Here is a 20,886-nt window from a genome sequence, read left to right on the forward strand (position 1 = left end):
TCCCGTCTCTAGATTCTTTGCTGATCCCACTCCCCTCTTTCCACCTAGTACTTTCCTGTCATCCTTCAACTGTTCTGTCCCATTAAATGCATAAAAGTCCACAAATATAATAAATAAATAAAAAACACACAATTTTAGGGATTTTATAATGTCTAAATATGTTATATTAAATATGCAAATTAATAATATATATATTCAAATTACCGAACTAAAAAGTGAGCAATGTTACACGTGTTTGAAAATAAAAATAAATTAAAAAATTTTCCCCTATGTTATTGAAAATGGGTGAAGGGGGTTCAAACTTTTGTCACTTTTTTCACTCTTGATGAGTTTGAATCCTTTCATGCACAAGCTAGTTTCTGCGCAAGTTAAGTTATAGAGGCTACTAGAATCCAAGGGGCGCCAACACTGATCTTGCATACCCCTTGGCAAATGTGCAGTTGCGCCCCTGGGTAGAACTAATTAGTGAAATCAGCTGGCTGAGTTCATGAGTGGAATATGGCAGGACTTTTACTTTCTGACCCCTGGACTTAACACCTCTGCTGATAACATAAAACAAGTCTCTCAAGTTAATCCTTGTGTGGTTACTGTTGTCACGGTACGCCCCCAGGAATGGCGTGGAAAGACGTAGACAGGGTCCAAATGCAGGTAAGGTATTTATTAATATAAATAAAGGCCAACACGGCACAACAAACACTTCAAAACAATGGTAGACGACATGGCAAGACAAATAACAAATATAGTACGAACCCACCCAGAGTGGTGGGAGAGGGGAGACTAAATAGTCTGTGACAAATGGGGAACAGCTGTGTGTGTACAGAGTGTGATGATGATGCGGCAGGTGTATGTGATATGAGAGATGAGTCCGGGAGAACGGGAGATGGCGGCCTCCTGTGGGGCCAGGGAGAAGTACAGGACCCGGACTCGTGACAACTGTAAGGGAAACAGGTCAATTTAGCTCAAAGGGAATTATTGAACGAGCCATATAACATCAACTCTGCAAATGAATATTAAAATCCAAAATATAGTGAAAACACTATTAATCAGCACAGTAACAAGATCGGCAGTTTAAGACTAACTTGTAAGCACAAAACACAAGATAATTCTCTTTTCAATATAATTAAGACTTTATTGGATAAATAAGACATAGAAACTAATCTAACACAAACACATGCTCCCACACATTCACACAAGTTACAGAAAGAGATAAAGTGAGGAAAGAATGAGTTTAAGAGAGTGAAAATATGAAATCCCAAGTTTATAGCAGTATGTGCAATTGCTTAGACCTGAACAACCATCAATCACTTAATTAACCCTCAATGAGGCTTTTAAACTTTATATTAAATGCACCAGTTCAGCTAGAATCTGGAGGTACTTGCATTGCCTGTGTAGGGTGTCCCCTTTGTTGTCATCCTTCCAGAAAGGGGTTTCCGAAGGTTGCTGATTGGCTGGAGGTTCAGTAGTCGTTCGGAATGATGTCTTGGGCGTTGGCTGACGAATGGTGCGGAGTCAGTGGCTGGTTGAAGTTTTGAGGCAGGCACAGTCAGAGTTGGACTTTGCAGCAAAACATAACTTAGAACACAAAACACTCAACGGAAAATAAAATAAATGGAAGTGAACAAGAAATTAAGAATGTGATGAGACTAGATGGATTTTCTATTCATGATGTATGGAGCAGGAGGCATGTAGCCAGAGCACGCTCAAAGAAAGAAAGAAGAAAAAAAACAGTGACAAAAAGTGATGGCGAAGAGCTATGGTGGCAAAAGCCAATTTTGTTGGTGTTCTGAGTTTTTAAACTGGGCTGTTGGACACATCCCAAATGGTGTCTTGACCAATTAGACATCGTCTTAGCTTAGGGTGTTGCTATGTTTCTCTTCCCAATACATAAATCAACATGTTATCTTATCAGTCACATGGTCCAAATGTTCCCACTCTTGCAAAGTATAATTTGGATGTGATTTCTATAACAAGAATATAATACATTTTACAAAGAATTGATTGATAGAAACATTTAAAGCATGAAAATTCAGACACACATACTAGACACGATTATAAACCAATAAGCTATTCAATAGTTATTCAAAATGACACACAATGAGTGATCAAGACATGATAGTTAAATGTGTGGGTTACATACATAATATGGAGTTATGCATAGAAATGATTAGTTGCTCATACTACTTTTAGCATCATTTAGGTGCATATATACATGTGAAGGCAGTCTCTGTGCCAATCTGTGAACGTGAGGACATGTTCTGTGAATAACAAAGGTCAAAAGGATTTAGAAGGAATCTCAGTCTGGTTCTTGTCTGCAAGGTGAGGGAAGTCAATCCGAGGAAGTCTTTAGCTCGTGATTTCTATCATGGACTCACATGCGATGGTTACTTGCCCCAAATTTGACAAACTCCCTCCTGAGTTGGTATTATCAATTAAGTGTTCTTTTGTTTTAATGCTGTGAGCTGCTCAAAGCTGCTAGTTGGTGGACTTGTTTCAGACTCGTGGCACCAGGGTATCGTGGACAGATTTATGACGTTGTCTTGTTGTCCTGGGCCTCTTTGTGGAATTTGGCTCTTTGGGTTGTTTTAACACCTGTTCAATCTGATTGAATTTTAAATTGTCTTATTCGCTCTGATACGCTACATTAGGGATGTTTTGCATCTGAAACTTTTTCCACACTGTTGGCAGGTGTAAAGCTTCTCACTCATGTGGACTTTGAAGTTTCCTTGTCGAGAGAAACTCGTTCCACACTTAGGGCGTATGAAAGGCTTTTCTCTATTGAGAACTCTCATGTAGGCTTCAAGGTTTCCCTTTTTAGTGAAACGTTTTACACATTATTGGCAGCTGAAATATCACAATGAGGTCTCCTTTTTGACAGAAACTCTTTCCACACTGTTGGAAGGTAAAAGGCTTCTATGCAGTATGAAATCTCATGTGGGATTTGAGGCGTCCTTTTCGAGTGAAACTATTTCCACACAGTTTGCAGGTATAAGGCTTCTCTCCAGTGTGAATTCTCATGTGGCTGTTAAGGGTTCCTTTTTGAGTAAAACTTAGTCCACACTGAAGGCAGACAAAAGGTTTCTCTCCAGTGTGAATTCTATTGTGCATTTTAAGGGTTCCTTTTTTAATGAAACTTTTTCCACATTGTTGACAGGTGTAAGGCTTCTCACCATTGTGAATTCTTGAATGGATTTCAAGGCTTTCTTTTTTAGTGAAACTTTTTCCACATTGTTGGCAGTTGAACTCACTCTCTCTAGTGTGAATACTCATGTGGACTTTGAGGTTTCCTTTTTGACAGAAACTTTTTCCACACTGTTGGCAGGTGTAAGGCTTTTCACCAGTGTGAATTCTTGAATGGATTTCAAGGCTTTCTTTTTTAGTGAAACTTTTTCCACATTGTTGGCAGTTGAAATATCTCTCTCTAGAGTGAATACTCATGTGGACTTTGAGATTTCCTTTTTGACAGAAACTCTTTCCACACTGTTGGCAGGTGTAAGGCTTCTCTCCGGTATGAATTCTCATGTGGTTTTTAAGGTCTCCTTTTTGCATGAAACTATTTCCACACAGTTTGCAGGTGCAAGTCTTCTCTTCAGTGTGAATTCTTATGTGCCTGTTAAGGGTTCCTTTTTGAGTGAAGCTTAGTCCACATTGAGAGCAGGTGTAAGGTTTCTCTCCTGTGTGAATTCTAATGTGAATGTTAAGGGTTCTTTTTTTATTAAAACTCTTTCCACATTGTTGGCAACTGAAATGACTTCTACTTCCTGTCTTTTGAGCTCTCTTTAGTAAAGTCTGTTTAGTTTGTGAGCAACTAACATTTTGTCCAGTGAAATCATGTTTCTTATATTGATCTTTGCCTTCCATTTCATTTAGTTCTTCACTTTTCTCTTTCAGCGGGATCAGGTCTAAAGCAGAAAGAGACCAATACAAGTTAATCCCATTTTAATGACACAAAGCAGCATACATTAATACATTTCAAAACAGCAACATGTATGCTTGATACTACCCACCAAGCCAGTGGTTCTCAATTCCAGTCCTTGTGACCCCCTCCCCCCGCATATTTTGCATGTCTTTTTTATTTAACACACCTGATTCAGATAACCAGCTCGTTAGAAGTGAGCTCCATGCATGTACTGTGTTCCGATTGACATGGTTCAAATCATACTCATCTGACCATCTTCAGTGTGTGGCAGTGAATGAAGCGGTATCATATCAGTGCCACAAGGGTCAGTACTAGGACCATTGCTTTTCACACTTTACATGTTACCCTTGGATACTCAGCTCTATATTTCTTTACGGCCCAACGAAACATACCAATTCGCAAAACTAACGGAATGCATAGTTGATATAAAAAACTGGATGACTAGTAATTGCCTACTGCTAAATTCTGAAAAAAACAGAGGTGTTAATTATCAGACCAAAAACTCCCACAATCTAGAACATCGTCTAAAACTTGATGACTGCTCTGTCAATTCTTCGACATCAGTTAGAAACCTTGGTGTTCTACTTGATAACAGCCTTTCCTTTGAAAGCCATGTTTCTAGCATTTGTAAAACTGTTTTTTTCCATCTTAAAAATATATCTAAATTATGCTTTTAAAGGTTTAGCTCCTCAGTACTTGAGTGAGCTCTTATCGCATTATAGTCCTTCACGTCCACTGCGTTCTCAATTTCATAATACCTAGAATATCAAAATCAACTGCGGGTAGAAGATCTTATTCCTATTTAGCGCCCAAACTCTGGAACAATCTACCTAACACTGTTCGGGAGACAGACACACTGTCAGTTTAAATGTAGATTAAAGACCTATCTCTTTAACCTGGCTTACAAACTCACACATTTCTATAACTTCAAATCTATAAAAGGCTTGTTAGGCTGCATTAATTAGGTCAACCGGAACCATGAACACTTCCCATACCATCCGATGTACTCATTGCATCATAAGAAGAATGGCGTCTATGCTAATATTAGTCTTTTTATTCTTATTCCAAGGTCACCGTAGCCACCCAGACCCAGTCTGTATCCAGTCCAGATGGTGGATCAGCACCTAAAGACGACCTCTATAGCCCTGAATGTCAGCGGAGACCATGTCAACTAGATGAGCCCCAGAGACAGATCCCCGGTGAAGACCTCATCACCTAGACGACCATCGGTACAAGACCACGAGAACCAGATGAATCCTCTGCTAAATCTGATTTGTTTTGTCTGGCCAGAGGAGAACAACTAAGCCTGGTTTTTCTCCATTTCTGTCACCAATGGGGTTTTGGTCTGTCGCCTCTGGCTTGGTTATTTGAGGAAACTTCATTTCTGGCAATATCGCCGACTTGAATACACAGACATTATTTTAACAGAGCTGGATGATGACATCACTGATTCAATGATGAATTGACTTTAACTGTAAATTGAGTGTTTAATATTGTCCTTTTACATTATCGACACTATTTTCTGCTTTGATAATCTGTATTATAAACACCGCTATGTACATAAAGGACTTCACTTGACATGGTCCCTACACAGTGTTCATTGCTCCCTACTCCCTGAGCATGGAAAATCCATTGAAGTTCTCTTCACTTTGGAACATCCATTCATGGATATGTGCTTTGACATTGCCTGCAGCGTCTTTACACACAGACATAAATTACTAGAGAAGTGTGGAGTATATATCTCTGTAAATAAATATAATATACAGTGGTGTGAAAATGTGTTGGCCCCCTTCCTGATTTTTTATTTTATTGCATGTTTGTCACACTTTAATGTTTCAGATCATCAAACAAATTTAAATATTAATCAAAGATAACACAAGTAAACACAAAATGCAGTTTTTAAATGAAGGGTTTTTTTATGTAGGGAAAACAAAACCCACAGGCCTGATTACTGCCACACCTGTTCCCAATCAAGAAATCACTTAAATAGGTCCTGCCTGACAAAGTGAAGTAGACCAAAAGATCCTCAAAAGCTACACATCATTTTGAGATCCAAAGAAATTCAGGAACAAATGAGAAAGAAAGTAATTGAGATCTATCAGTCTGGAAAAGGTTATAAAGCCATTTCTAAAGCTTTGGGACTCCAGCGAACCACAGTGAGAGCCATTATCTACAAATGGCGAAAACATGGAACAGTGGTGACCCTTCCCAGGAGTGGCTGGCCGACCAAAATTACCCCAAGAGCGCAGTGGCGACTCATCCAAGAGGTCACAAAAGACCCCACAACAACATCTAAAGAACTGCAGACCTCACTTGCCTCAGTTAAGGTCCGTGTTCATGACTCCACCATAAGAAAGAGACTGGGCAAAAATGGTCTGCATGGCAGAGTTCCAAGACGAAAACCGCTTTTGAGCAAAAAGAACGTAGAGGCTCATCTCGGTTTTGCCAGAAAACATCTTGATGATCCCCAAGATTTTTTTGGGAAAATACTCTGTGGACTGACGAGACAAAAGTTGAACTTTTTGGAAGGTGTGTGTCCCATTACATCTGGCGTAAGAGTAACACAGCATTTCAGAAAAAGAACATCATACCAACAGTAAAATATGGTGGTGGTAGTGTGATGGTCTGGGGCTGTTTTGCTGCTTCAGGACCTGGAAGACTTGCTGTGATAAATGGAACCGTGAATTCAGCTGTCTACCAAAAAATCCTGAAGGACAATATCCGGCCATCTGTTCGTGACCTCACTTGGGTTCTGCAGCAGGACAATGATCCAAAACACACCAGCAAATCCACCTCTGAATGGCTGAAGAAAAACAAAATGAAGACTTTGGAGTGGCCTAGTCAAAGTCCTGACCTGAATCCTATTGAGACGCTGTGGCATGACCTTAAAAAGGCGGTTCATGCTCTCAAACCCTCCAATGTGGCTGAATTACAACAATTCTGCCAAGATGAGTGGGCCAAAAGTCCTCCACAGCGCTGTAACAGACTCATTGCAAGTTATCGCAAACGCTTGATTGCAGTTGTTGCTGCTTCGGGTGGCCCAACCAGTTATTAGGTTTAGGGGGCAAGCACGTTTTCACACAGGGCCATGTGGGTTTGGATTTTGTTTTCCCTTCATAATAAAAAACTTCATTCAAAAACTATCTTTGATTAATATTTAAATTAGTTTGATGATCTGAAACATTAAAGTGTGACTAACATGCAAAAAAAATAAAAAATCAGGAAGGGGGCGAACACCACTGTACATCTTTCACACTTTAATGCCCTTTGAAATTAACATATATGCTCACTTCAAACTGGAATCCAGGCAGAATATTCTGTTATGTCCACTTCACAGGGCACTTATGGTCAAATAGAACAAACGTCTAAAGTGATAAGAGATACACTGCACTGAAAGAGGGGTAGCCTGCAATTTTCTTCTCAAGATTGTTAACTCTTTACATTTCAAGCAAGAAGTTATCAAATCCCATATGAAACATCAAATCCCTTATGAAACATGGCAGTTACCAACATAACACCATGCTTAAACAGTCCCTCCAGGATTTAGCAATTTTGTGATTCCAGGATTTAATGCAAAATCGAACAAACTCTGTATAATTCAGAGGAGCTTGCAATTTTTTTAATAGTCAGATTTTGGGCCTGAGGCGTGACGTCATTGTTGGGGTGTGCGATTATATATATATATCGTCTGTGATATCGTAATTGTTGTTTTAACGATGTGCAATTTGACATTATCAAGTATTTTGCAAAAACCATTCAAAACATCTAAAGTATTATGTGAGGTCTAGACTAGTGCTTGTACGCATTTAGAGTGCGTTCTTTCACTGTATCATTCAGTCTATAAAAATACATTTAGAATGATCTCAAAATTCAAGATATGGGGGCAGAAAATGTTTATACACTGCTCAAAAAAATTTAAAGAACATTTTGAAAACACATCAGGGCCCGTATTTATCAAGCCTCTAAGAATTACTCTCAAGAACACTGCTAAGAATTTACTTAAGTGAAAAAAATTCTTGGCTCAAAGCTGTGCTTAAAAGTTAGTTATAAATCATCTCAGTCATAATCTAAAGGAACACTCCACTTCTTTTGGAAATAGGCTCATTTTACAACACCCCAAGAGTTAAACAGTTGAGTTTTACCATTTTTGAAACCATTCAGCCGATCTCCGTGTCTGGCGGTAGCACTTTTAGCTTAGCACAGATCATTGAATCGGATTAGACCATTAGCATCTCGCTCAAAAATGACTAAAGAGTTTCGATAATTTTCCTATTTAAAGCTTGACTCTTCTGTAGTTACATCGTACACTAAGACCGACGGAAAATTAAAAGTTGCGATTTTCTAGGCCGATTTGGCTATACTCTCGTTCCGGTGTAATAATCAAGGAACTTTGCTGCTGTACCATGGGTGCAGCAGGCGCAATGATATGACACAGCGCCTGAAAGCAGTCCCCAGATATATCATAACTAGTTACCTAGCTCAGGACTAGTGCTCTCTCCTCCTAGTGGCCCCGCTTTGGAGGAATCAGGCCTGGTTCCCAGAGCTAGTACAGCTCTCAGCAGCAGCCCTGTGGCCCATCCGGTGAGGAGGGACCTTCTCTCGCAGGCGAAAGGCTTGATTTGGCATCCCCGGCCGGAGCTGTGGAGCCTTCATGTATGGTGCCTCGACAGGTGCTTAATCAGCTTCCAACAAGAGTCAGCAATACCATTTTAGAGGTGAGAGCGCCATATACAAGATGCCTTTACAGCCTAAGATGGTCGGTCTTCCTTAACTGGTGCTCTGTACAAAGTTTAGACCCAATATCATGTGACGTGTCTCACGTGCTAACCTTTTTTTTTGCAAGAGCTGCTGGATAAGGGGCAGGCCCCTTCCACGCTCAAAGTGTATGTGACAGCTATCGCAGTGGACCATTCTCTCAAAGCTGGCCAGTAAATCGGCAAAAACGACCTGATCGTTAAATTCTTGAAGGACGCATGGAGGCTGAATCCTCCTTACCCACAGACTGTGCCGTCTTGGGACTTGTCTATAGTCCTGCGGGCTCTAAGAGGGCCCCCCTTCGAGCTGCTCAGTTCAGCCGATTTATCGCTTAAAACAGCCCTCTTTCTAGCTTTGGCATCGGTTAAGCGAGTGGGTGACTTGCAAGCACTGTCAATCAGCACCTCATGTCTTGAGTTGGGACCTAACGACTGTAAAGTCATTCTAAAACCAAGACATGGTTATGTCCCTAATGTGCTCTCAACTCCGTCCAGAGCTCAGGTGATCTCCCTATTGGTGCTCCCCGTTACAGATGGTGAGCAGAGTCCAAGCCTGCTCTGTCCGGTGAGGGCTCTAAGCAGATAGTCTGAGCAGCTTTTCGTTTGCTTTGGAGGCCGCCATAAAGAACTGCCGGGTACAAAACAGCAACTTTCTCACTGGATCATAGATGCAATAGCCTTGGCTCACGCCTCAGAAGGCTTACATTGCCCTATAAGTGTGAGGTGAGGGTCCATTCCACGAGGGGAATGGCCTACTCCTGGGCATGGTCCAGTGGAATTTCTATTGGTGACATTTGTGCGACCAACAGCTGGTCATCACAGTCCACATTTGCCAGATTTTACAATAGACGTCCCTGCCCTGCATGCACAAGTTTTTCCGTTTTAAATTACCATTCGTCCCCCTTTGGGAAAAGCTGGTTATATTCGTGCTTCTCAGCTACTAGCTTGGGGCACAATGTGCTCAGGTTCTTAGGGGTATTAGTAGTGCTCCAAAACTGGGCTCGAAGAGCAGGTTATTCTGTATCTGCGCATAGCGCGGCGTGATTGGATGCGTTCCCCATATGCGTTTTCACACAACAGAAAAGTCAGTTCGAAACGGAACACTCCAGTTACTGACGTAACCTCAGTTCCCTGAGATAAGGAAATGAGCATTGTGTAACTTGCTGCGCTATAAGCTGCACGTGAGTCGACGACTGTCGCTTCAGTCGAATGATTTGATGAATGGCGCTCCGAGCCAACCTATATAGTGGTTGGCTCCGCCCTGTCTGGCGGGCTAAAGCGGCATTGGTTTGTGTAGCTACACAAATGTGAACAAATCAGGCTTCAGTACGGAGTAAAACAGGAGTTTTCCCATATGCATTTTTATGCAACGCTCACACGTGTGTAGCATCTTTGTTTGTATCATGATTAAAATACAGAGGTTGGTTCTAATTTCAAATTGCATTTTTTAATCATTAAATATATTTAGTTGTTGTAGTAGCAGCAACTGCAAAAACAGTTTCATGGCCAGAAAATAATATTTATGGCCGGATACATTTTCTGAAGTCACCAGCAAATGTGGAAAAATGTTAGTTTTAGATGTTTGGGGGGCTCTGAGTCTGGTGGCTCATACCAACTTACTAACTTTATTTTATTTAAAAAACTTGTTTGAGACTGTAGCCTTATTTTACAGTGTTATTCATCAGTATTTGTCATATTCTTACAATTTATGTTAAGTAGTCAAGTAAAGCGAGACAGTACTTGTGTGTGGGTCATCCATTTTTGCACATTTCTAATAAGGATCAAATGAGTGAGTTCAGCTTTCAGAATGAAAACCAACCTGTTTGTTCCTCAGTATCTTCTTGTTTGACACTGAATGTTTCTTCAATCTTCATGTCTTCACTCTCCTCTATAATAAATGCTATCCTTGTTGGTTCCTCAGTATCTTCTTGTTTGACACTGAATGTTTCTTCAATCCTCATGTCTTCACTGTCCTCTTTAATAAACACCATGTTTGTTTGTTCCTCAGTATCTTCATGTTTGACTCTGAATGTTTCTTCAATCTTCATGTCTTCACTCTCCTCTTTAATAAGTACTATCCTTGTTGGTTCCTCAGTATCTTCTTGTTTGACACTGAATGTTTCTTCAATCCTCATGTCTTCATTGTCCTCTTTAATAAATGCCATGTTTGTTTGTTCCTCAGTATCTTCATGTTTGACTCTGAATGTTTCTTCAAACTTCATGTCTTCACTCTCCTCTTTAATAAACGCCATCTTTATAATATTGTCACTTCGATCTCAGCCGCTTCACAAATTCAGAGTTTTTCTGTGAATTTGAACACCTTTTCCTGTTTAAGAAAAGAGAATAATTAATAGAAAGAAAAATAAATCCAAACTAAATCTATAGTTGCATCTCAACTAGCTCCCTTGTTCAGTAGTCAAGTCAGCACACCGGTAAGGGAGTCAGTCAGAATAATGGCCTTAAAGGAAATTTTTTTGAAAATAGGCTCATTTTCCAACTCCCCAAGAGTTAAACGGTTAAGTTTTACCATTTTCGAATCCATTCAGCCGATCTCCGGGTCTGGCGGTAGCACTTTTAGCGTAGCTTAGCATAGATCATTGAATCTCATTAGACTGTTAGCATCTAGCTCAAAAATGACCAAAGAGTTTAGATATTTTTCCTATTTAAAACTTGACCCTGTACATCGTGTACTAAGACTAATGGAAAAAGAAATGTTGTGATTTTCTAGGCCGATATGGCTAGGAACTATACTCTCATTCCGGCGTAATAATCAAGTAACTTTGCTGCCGTACCATGGGTGCAGCAGGTGCAATGATATTACGCAGCGCCTGACAATAGTCCACAGCTAGGCCATATCGGCCTAGAAAATCTTTCATTTTCCATCAGTCTTAGTACACGATGTAACTACAGAAGAGTCAAGTTTTAAATAGGAAAAATATTGAAACTCTTTGGTCATTTTTGAGTGAGATGCTAACGGTCCAATCAGATTCAATGATCTATGCTAAGCTACGCTAAAGTGCTACCGTCAGATCCGGCGAATGGATTCGAAAATGGCAAAAACTCAACTGTTTAACTCTAGGGGAGTTGGAAAATAAAATAGTGGCGTGTTCCTTTAAATAACCAGATGACCCTTGTGAAAAAGAAGTGTGCTTAATTGCAATAAAAGTGTACTTTTTGTGTACTTCAATTATTAAAAGTATACTTTTTAAAAAGTGCACTTGCAGATAATATAATATAATCTAAATTAAAGGCCACTTAAGTGTACACTTTAATGACAATAGGTCTTAACATACTATAAAAGTGCACTTTTTAAAAATTTACTTTATAATAATGTCTAATTAAGTATTACTTATACATTTTACATAATTATGGTTTTATTGTGTTTTAAATAAGTACACTTATTTTTGATATATTTATCAATATATTAAAGCACATGTAAAATAATTGATTTTAATTTTGACTTTAGTGTGTTCTTCAAAATTACATTTGTTAATGTATTTTAAATGTATTTAGTCTACAATATATACTATGTGCATTAATGCACTTGAAATGTATTTTTCTTCTAAATTTAAATACACTTTCTTATACAGTATACTCCAATAAAACTTATTGTTGAAATTTTCATCACCAGCTCTTACGCTATTAACTCTATGAAGTTTAATTTTCGACATAACATTTGATACATTATCATTTATGAGAGTACTGTATTTGTATGTAATAGTACTGTACATTACATCTGTGTACAGAATTGTTGTTCTCACTTAAACACACATTTAATTGCAAGCAAAAGTTTAACAGATCAAAACAAAATTCATTTGCATTCAAATACATTTGATTTTAAGTTTGATTTTGAGTTTGTGTGTATTATAATGTTCATCTGGGAACGCAACGTGCGCCATTTCATCAGATTTGTAAGGTAAATCATAGGGCTGGGTATTGTGACCAATTCTGCGATTCGATTCTTATTTTTATGGTTTCGATTCAATTTGATTTCGATTTGATTCGATATCGATTAGCTATCAATATTTCATTTAAAATGTTAGTTTTGCAGACATGGGATCCATATTTTGATATAAATGCTGGTAACTGAAACTCTCCTACTTAAGTTTATTACTGAAATACACATCTACATTAATAATAGGGTGCACACAGTTGTTTTTTTTTAGTGGAGCAATTCGAAAGATGGTGACACCTTCAGGACGAGAGGTGAATATTCATATCGCCTTACGTGAAGCACGCGCATTAAGAATCGATTCGGGGATTTCCCTAATCGATATCGTTGCGTTAAACTGAAGATCGATTAAAATCGGAGAATCGATATTTTTTACCCAGCCCTAGTAAATAATTTATAAATCTACACTATCACAGGAGAATAAATCGTGATTTCCAAAATAAAAGCTCAAACCCTCATTCTGAGATTACACATATTCATTATGTGCAATTATGTACAAAATAAAAGCATTTAAAAGCAAACTTCCTGATTAAACATTAAAGCACACTAGTGTGAGAAACAGTGCAAATTTTCATAATTTTTTCTCTCATATTGTGAAAATTATTCATAAAAAATTATTTTCACTCAAAAAATGAGGTGCCTACTTTTAGATAAATGAGGCCTACGATTAATCGGATGCAAATAGAAACACAAAACCAGTCCTAAATGAAAGAAAACAAGTTGACAAAAAGATTGAATCCAATATTTGGTGATAATATAGCATAATGACAAATTTATAAGCAATTGTTTGGAGTCCGGTCATTTTTGACCGGGAACACCACGAGTGTGACTTTTTGCAATTTTGTACAAAATAAAAGCATTTAAAAGCAAACTTCCTGATTCAACATTAAAGCACACTAGTGTGAGAAACAGTGCAAATTTTAATAATTTTTTATTTCATATTATGAAAATTATTCATAATAAATGCTTTTTTCACTCAAAAAATTAGGTGCCTACTTTCGGATAAATGAGGCTTACGATTAATCAGAAGCAAATAGAAACACAAAACCAGTCCTAAATGAAAGAAAACAAGTTGACAAAAAGATTGAATCCAATATTTGGTGATAATATAGCATAATGACAGATTTATAAGCAGTTGTTTCGAGTCCGGTCATTTTTGACCGGGAACACAACGAGTATGACTAGGTGAAATAAAACCCACAAAAAATTACACAAATTCAAAAAAAATTAATGAGAAGTACTTGTACCCTATGTGCACAAAGTCAGTAAGTTTGAGTCCAATGCGATAACGTTAACTAGTATTTTCAGGAAAAAGAAAACTTTTTGTTTATTTGACCCGAACACAACCAGAGGGTTAAGTGTGTGTTAGTAATCCTATACGTTATGGAGATCAAATGACTCCACAAGGATAGTAATACCAGTAAATTTTCCCAATGAGGAAACGGGTTTATACGTCATGCAGAATGATGTTTTCTATGATGGCGAGGTTAGGTACATTTGTACATAAGTGAGTTTGCATTGTTCTCCAGACTCTTTGTAATAAGTGAGTTAAAGTGTTGCAGCTGTGTGTATAGTGTTGGGTTTTTCTTGTGCATAAGCAAAAAGCATTTTTGTGTATTTGTTTTAGAGATTGTTTTGTCAATAAATGTAGTGGGTTTTCATTTTGTGTTTGTGTTAATTGTAACTAGGTAATTAAGAGATTTAAAAAAAAATTTAAATAGCCTATACTAAATTTAAACTTCATTGCCAGAGATATATAACATTGAAATGACATTTAAGTATATTTTAATTCACATTAATTGCTTATTGAGAAGTACATATTTACCATATTTCAAAGTACATATAAAATATACTAAAGTCCCACTTAAGTGGTTCAAAAATATCACTCAAAAGTTAAACTAATTGCATTTAATGTAATTTTAAACTGTAATATATTTGTAATATATTAATTGCTTGTTAGTACATTAGTAGTACACTTTAACCATATTTTAAAGACACTAGAAACAATTATGAAAGTACATATACAGATCACTAAAAAGTACCACTTAAGTGGTTTAAAAAAATCACTCAAAAGTTCAACTTATTGCATTTAATATCACTTCAAAGTGATACATGAAGTTAATTATAATTACAATGTATTTAAACGTCGAAAATAACATTTAATTTGCACTTATGTGTGTTCTTTTAAAGTATATTATTCTTTATAAAAGTATACTTAAGTGCACTTCTTTGTCACAAGAGGAAACGAAGAAACAAGCTAAATTAGTACTCAAATTAATAAAGGGACACAAGTTATTTGAAAGGTTCATATTTGTATTAAGCTACATATTTGGTATAATTTGTAGGATATATTTAATAAATTGACGAAAACGTTTGCAGTTGATTTGTAAATGTCATTATTGCATTGAGCAGCAGGTCACTTCAGTGAATCATATCTGATTTACAGTATATATATATATATATATATATATATGAGACGTATATTACTATATTTACTGTATAGGCACCGTTTCTGTTACTAATGTGTGAATGCGCTTTATTTACACAATTCATTGCTAAGTGTTAAAATGTTACATTCAATAATAATGAACTTTACATCGATTGCAAACACTATAAAGTATACTGAACAAATTATATCAATGTATACATTGTAAAATGTTAAAAGCACAAACCTTTCTTCAGCCGAGCCCATAGACTGAAATCTCCCCTTCCGGCCACGTGACGGTCAGCTGGAGCGAGCGCGGCTCCGCCCACTTACTGTCCTGAAATCCTTCCAAACGCGTCTAAAATGGGGAAAGTTGTTGTGCTAACAGATTCAACAAGCTATCGTTTTACAGACTGCCAAAAAAACACCGAGAGGAGAAGTAAATGGATCGCTGCACTTTGCAGAAAAAAACTGGTATCCAGGCAACGGACCGTGGATTTGCAGTAGTCGCTTTGTGTCAGGTATGTTGAATTTTAGGATAAAATAATAATAAAGAACAATTATATACACTATATTACCATCTCATACCCTGTGTAACGGCAGTTTTGTAAGTCAGCCTTCATTAAAAAAACAAAAACAAACATCCATGATGATGAGTCTGGGTACTTTAGTCTCAAGCTGTCATTGTATGCTAAATATATGCTAACACATTGATTTTGATGGTTCCCCATCAGACAAACTGACTATAAGTAACTTTGTGAGTACCCTGACTTTAACCTAAGCCTACTATTACTCTAATGAGAATTAGCTGACATGTAGTTGCAAAGCTGCTTATAGTCAATAGAAGGGGACATCAAAATAAAATGTAACCTAACATAGAAACTTTGCATTTTTTTCAGTTGAAATTATTAACTAGCTCTCATCAAAATTAATATTAGCCTCACAGGGAACACTCAAATAGTATAGATGTACTGTAGTAAGATACTATGCAGATCTGAAATAATATCATAGTATATATATAGTCCATTATCAATGTAAAAGTAGATTTAATATGGTGTTTATTGTGTTATAATACAATTTTATACAGATACACTGTAAAAAATGAACAGTTGGATCAACTTTAAAAAAAAATACTTCAATTGGTAACACCTAAAAAAAAAAATTTTTCTCAACTTAATTCATTACAAATAAAGGTAATGAATTAAGTTGAATTTTTTTTTTTAGGAAGCCTGACTATGTGCCAAATGTATTCTGTTTCACCTCCAACAGTGATCGTACTCGGGCTGTCAACAACCTGGCAAGATATGTACGATCTCAAGATGTTTTTGAGAAAAGGACTTTCCAACACAAGCAGACAGAGGCTCTTCTGGACCTGCAACAGGCTTTTGCATCGGAGGCAGAGGTGGGTGAAAGACATTTTGGTGTCCGCATCAAAGGATATTTATATGAATAAACCATAGAAGTTATTTTAAGTACATAGAAAGCACATTGAATGCAAGTAAAGTGTCTACTTTAATGTTTTAAATAAGGTTTGGGAAAATAAAATGTGGGTGAAAAAACTGTCATTCGGTGTTATATTTATGTAAAATCAAGTTGTTTTTATTCAAATCTATAAAAGAATAAGTGGTCATACTTAATTTGATTGTGTTTTAAATGGGTAAAACCTTGGATAGTGGTCTTTTAATATCCCATAAAATTATTATTTTTGTAAATATGCCTGACAAGATGACATTTTAGTGGGTGTCTTCTATAAAAAATATGTGATTTTATTAATTTATTTAAACGGGACACATTTGAATGTACTGAAACACAAAAACAACAATTCAAAGCTGTATTACACAGTTTGGTGCTTGAAAACCCTTTTTTGTCTTTGACTCTGGTACAGACTGTTGAGGTACAAGGCACTGAGGTCCAGACAGAGATGACACACAGTGACGTTACCTCTCTACAAGAACAGATTTAGTCTTTAAACACTCAATGATAATCACTGAGGGATAAAGTTCACAAATTAGAATGCGAGTTATATCATCGCACCCTTGACCCTTCCCAGTTTGATGACAGCAAAATTACCCAATTTACATACATTCATGCTAGTGCTCACTTATATTTCATCAGTTTTTCCTAATACTGCAAAACAGTCTCTAATGGCTTCTCAGGAACTACTTCTTACACTCCTCAGCTGCCACCTCTTCTGGAATTTTTCGACGTTGGGTAAATGTCATGGCAAGCAGGCTTCATCCCCTAATATTGTGGCCAGAAAGAGAAGACTTAACACACAGCTGTGTTTTCAGACATTTTTTTGCGCAAGCATAATTGACTGCTTTGAGGTGTTTATTGAGCATCCTTCAGATCTTAACGCTCGCGCTCAAACATGGAGTAAGTTTCTTTCTTCAATCACTCCACAAGGCATCTCCTTTGTGTAAAGGCCAGGGGTGGATGTGTCAGAGACGAGCTCTTGCCAGGGGACTTGGTACTGGCTGAGGACAGAGGACAGTGTTGGCTTGTTCTGTGCAGAATTGGTAACACCATCATTCACACGAGGGAAGAAACAGCTGAGCCGCAAAGAAAATGAAGGGCTAGTTAGTTCACCCAAAAATGAAAATTAGCCCATTTTACGCACACTCAAAGTGTCCTTCTTCTTTCAGACGAATTCAGTCGGAGCTTTATAAAAAATTGTCCTGGCCCCTCCAAGCCTTACAATAGGGGTAAGCAGGTGCTTTTTGTCAACAGTCCAGAAGATGTGAAAGAAAGCGAACACATTCGTAATAAAACATGCCTCGCACGGCTCCTGGGGGGTGAATAAAGGCCTCCTGTTTTTGTAAGATAAATATCCATATTTCAAATGTAATAAACACTTTTTTCTCACTTCTGCTGACTGTCATACATTGCATTTATGCAATATAATGGAGCCAAACTTGAGAAAGTAGACCAGAATATTCCACTGCGTTCCTGGACACGAAATTTGCATAGCTGTAGTCATAGGCGGGGATTATGCTAATTGTGAATGAGCGTGCACGAGCGCCCAAATTTACAAATGATTGGAATTCATTAATATACACACGTTTAACTATCAAATCGGACGTTTATGAAGCGTTTGTGAATCTGGAGGAGAGTTTTCGGGAAGGTCCGTTTTACTCATATTTATGAATGTTTCATGAATGAGGCCCAATGCAAGAGATTAATTTCAGTGTATACTGCTTCAGTGATTATAATTTTTTTTTTAGAGTGCTTAAACTCGTGATAGATCAAAGTTAGTGATAATGTCACTTTCTGTATACCTATAATTTATTTGCTGTTTGAATAACTGTGGAAAGGAAACAATATATAATTATCCATTTCTAATGTTTTTATTAAATTGTAATCATGTTAAATCCAAATTCAGCCCCATTAAACATATTTTATTAGCCTGCATGACACCCGTGTCTGGTTCTTGCCTGAAAAGACAGGTTTATGTTTAATACATTGACTGCTTTTAGCCTTACTCTGGAGTTGGTTCACCCTGTGTCTCCTTGGCTTTTCACTATGCCTTCATGACTGCAGTTGATTTATTCTTTAGGAATAAATAATTTGACACTACAGATTTTATTAGGAGATGGATCAAAGCAATCTATCATTTATAATGAATTATTTGTCTATTTGAAAGAAACAGGATTGATTAATAGAATTTAAGGGGTTTTTAGTTCTTGTTTCAGGCTTCCCTACTATTATGTGCTTCAAACTCCTTTCCAGTAGGTGGCAAGAATGCAAGCTGTGTAAAAAAAAATGAATTATTCCTAAATATAAAGTTGTAGGGTCATTCTACATTGCAAGATGTCTTAAAATGTATTTCTTTTTCTAACATTTAAATTTACACCACATCCTTAGATTACCTTTTGACTTTATGAATACATATAAATGAGTTTGATTGTTTTTTATTTTTTTAATCTTTTTTGTGCAATTATTTAAAGACCTTTTTTGTCACTGGTGTTACCTTCTTTAGCAATATTAAAGGTTTTTATGAAATATTATTCCTCTTTTTGTGAACAGACACATCTCAGCTCTTTCATACACAATCAAAGACACAGAAGAGATGATGAAAGCCAATGATGTCTGCTTTCTAAAAGTCTGATTTCAAATCATTCATTGATTTGGTTGATGATCAATGGTGTGTTTGTTCTGCAGGACTTTCCAGTCTCATTGGAAAGGTGATTGATCTGCTGATGTCTCTGGTCTGTGTGGTTTTGAAGCCAACGCCTTTGAAGTTCTTTGAATGTTCTCCCAGAGTCTAGAACCCACAGCCGGATCCACAGATGACTTCTGGAGCTTTGATTCACGTGCCGCGTTACTTGGGCAACTTGCCATTCAGAGTCTGGAAGAAGATGCAGGATATTGTCCAAAAGAGTGAGTCTGGAGACTATCTCCGCTCACACAAATTCAGTTTATCATGACACAAAAGCACTCGATTATTTCAGTTGTGAAGATCATACTACTTCTGGTATATTATCCAATATTTTATTTCTCATTTCTTAATCTGCTCAAGTCCAGAACAGATTCAACTGTATAAAGGTGTAAAGAAATGTGATTCTTCTGAAGCCTCTGGAGAACCTCAAATATAATATTATGCTCAAGAAATTTCAATGTATTTCAGGTTCCTCGAAGACTTTCAATTATTAAGGAATTACTAGAGGAACTATTGACAGTCTCTAGAGTTCATGAAGAAACTTCTTAATTGGGCCAGATTTATAACATTAAAAATAAAGTTTTGAACACTTTGTATTCCTAAAGTTACTAATTACATTCATAAGCATTTATTGTAGTAATGTTCTGGAAGAATACCAGTTTTTCTTCATTGGACACAAATGCTTTAATTACACATTTAATGTTTATAGTTGATGCAATTAAACACTGCTGATAAAAATGAGTGTGAAACCAATAACAGCACTGACATTCATCAAGAGGAAAATGTCTGATGCGCTTGATCAACAGAACGAGTGTCATAATTCATAATAATCTGTGTTCGGTTCACTCTTGATCATTTATGAACATCAGAATAAATGCATCTGTTGATTGTGTCTCATCAGCTCCTGTGATTCTGGATCCAAACACTGCAAATCCACGTCTCGTCCTGTCTGATGATCTGACCAGTGTGAGATGCAGCAACTATCAACCTCTTCCTGATAAGATTTGACTGTTATCGCTGTGTTCTGGGTCACACTACTGGGATGTGGAGGTTAAAGACGGTTCAGTCTGGACTCTTGGAGTAACTACAGCATCCAACCAGAGGAAGGGATGGGGTTTCTTCAACACTGTCTGAAGTTTGCAGTACAATGTGTCTAGACAGTCTGGCTTTCCTGTTGTACAGCAGTTAGATTTTTTTACTTTCCTATACAATAATCATGCATCAAATCGGGGTTGTTCAAATAAATGTATAGTTTAGTCTATTATTCAACAGTAACTGGTATTATCATCTTGAACGTGTCATATCCTTCAGGTTTGAGCGCAGTGATTGGACAGCTTTATACTTTAGATAATATTGGAGATTAATCAACATAAACATGGTGCAATAATAAAAACGATAACATTAAAAAGAATATTCCTTCAGCAGTAATCTCATTTATCTCATGACTATGGCCACACCGACAATCTCGCTTATACAATGTTTCACCATAAAATGGAAGATTTAAGAGCATGGTGGTGGAAAAAAATATTCATATTTTTTATTTATATAAATATAAATATTTATATATTTTTATTGCGTTCCCTAACTAAATTTTTTGCATTCTCTTGCAAAGATATTTGCATTCCCTTGCCTTTTGCTTTCTCTCGCAAAACCAGTTTAGTTCGGACAAACACTTCCTGT

The 20,886-nt window shown here is 37.1% G+C and overlaps 1 protein-coding gene and 1 long non-coding RNA gene across 3 annotated transcripts; one reads left to right on the forward strand and one right to left on the reverse strand.

Moving 5' to 3' along the window:
* Positions 1–644: 644 nt before the first annotated feature.
* LOC306858893 (uncharacterized protein) lies at positions 645–15,334 on the reverse strand. Of its 2 annotated transcripts, XR_013783244.1 has the most exons (4): positions 15,295–15,334; positions 10,490–10,996; positions 1,380–3,899; positions 645–933 (listed from the first exon to the last, which is right to left on the reverse strand). XR_013783244.1 is itself a non-coding variant. In XM_079399676.1 (3 exons), the coding sequence occupies exons 2-3, from the start codon at positions 10,920–10,922 to the stop codon at positions 2,911–2,913; spliced, it is 1,422 nt and encodes a 473-aa protein (XP_079255802.1). In that variant the 5' UTR covers positions 10,923–10,996; positions 15,295–15,334; the 3' UTR covers positions 1,113–2,910. The 2 variants fall into 2 exon arrangements, 1 of the variants encoding a protein (XP_079255802.1); XM_079399676.1 differs by lacking the exon at positions 645–933 and having other exon boundaries at positions 1,113–3,899.
* An 8-nt stretch (positions 15,335–15,342) lies between these two features.
* LOC306858959 lies at positions 15,343–20,609 on the forward strand. Its single transcript, XR_013783260.1, has 5 exons — positions 15,343–15,568; positions 16,317–16,449; positions 19,074–19,149; positions 19,209–19,427; positions 20,108–20,609. It is a non-coding gene; the product is annotated as an uncharacterized lncRNA (long non-coding RNA).
* The last annotated feature ends 277 nt before the right edge of the window (positions 20,610–20,886 follow it).

This window comes from Barbus barbus (assembly GCF_936440315.1).
Source record: "Barbus barbus genome assembly, chromosome: 39".
NCBI classification, from domain to species: domain Eukaryota; kingdom Metazoa; phylum Chordata; class Actinopteri; order Cypriniformes; family Cyprinidae; genus Barbus; species Barbus barbus.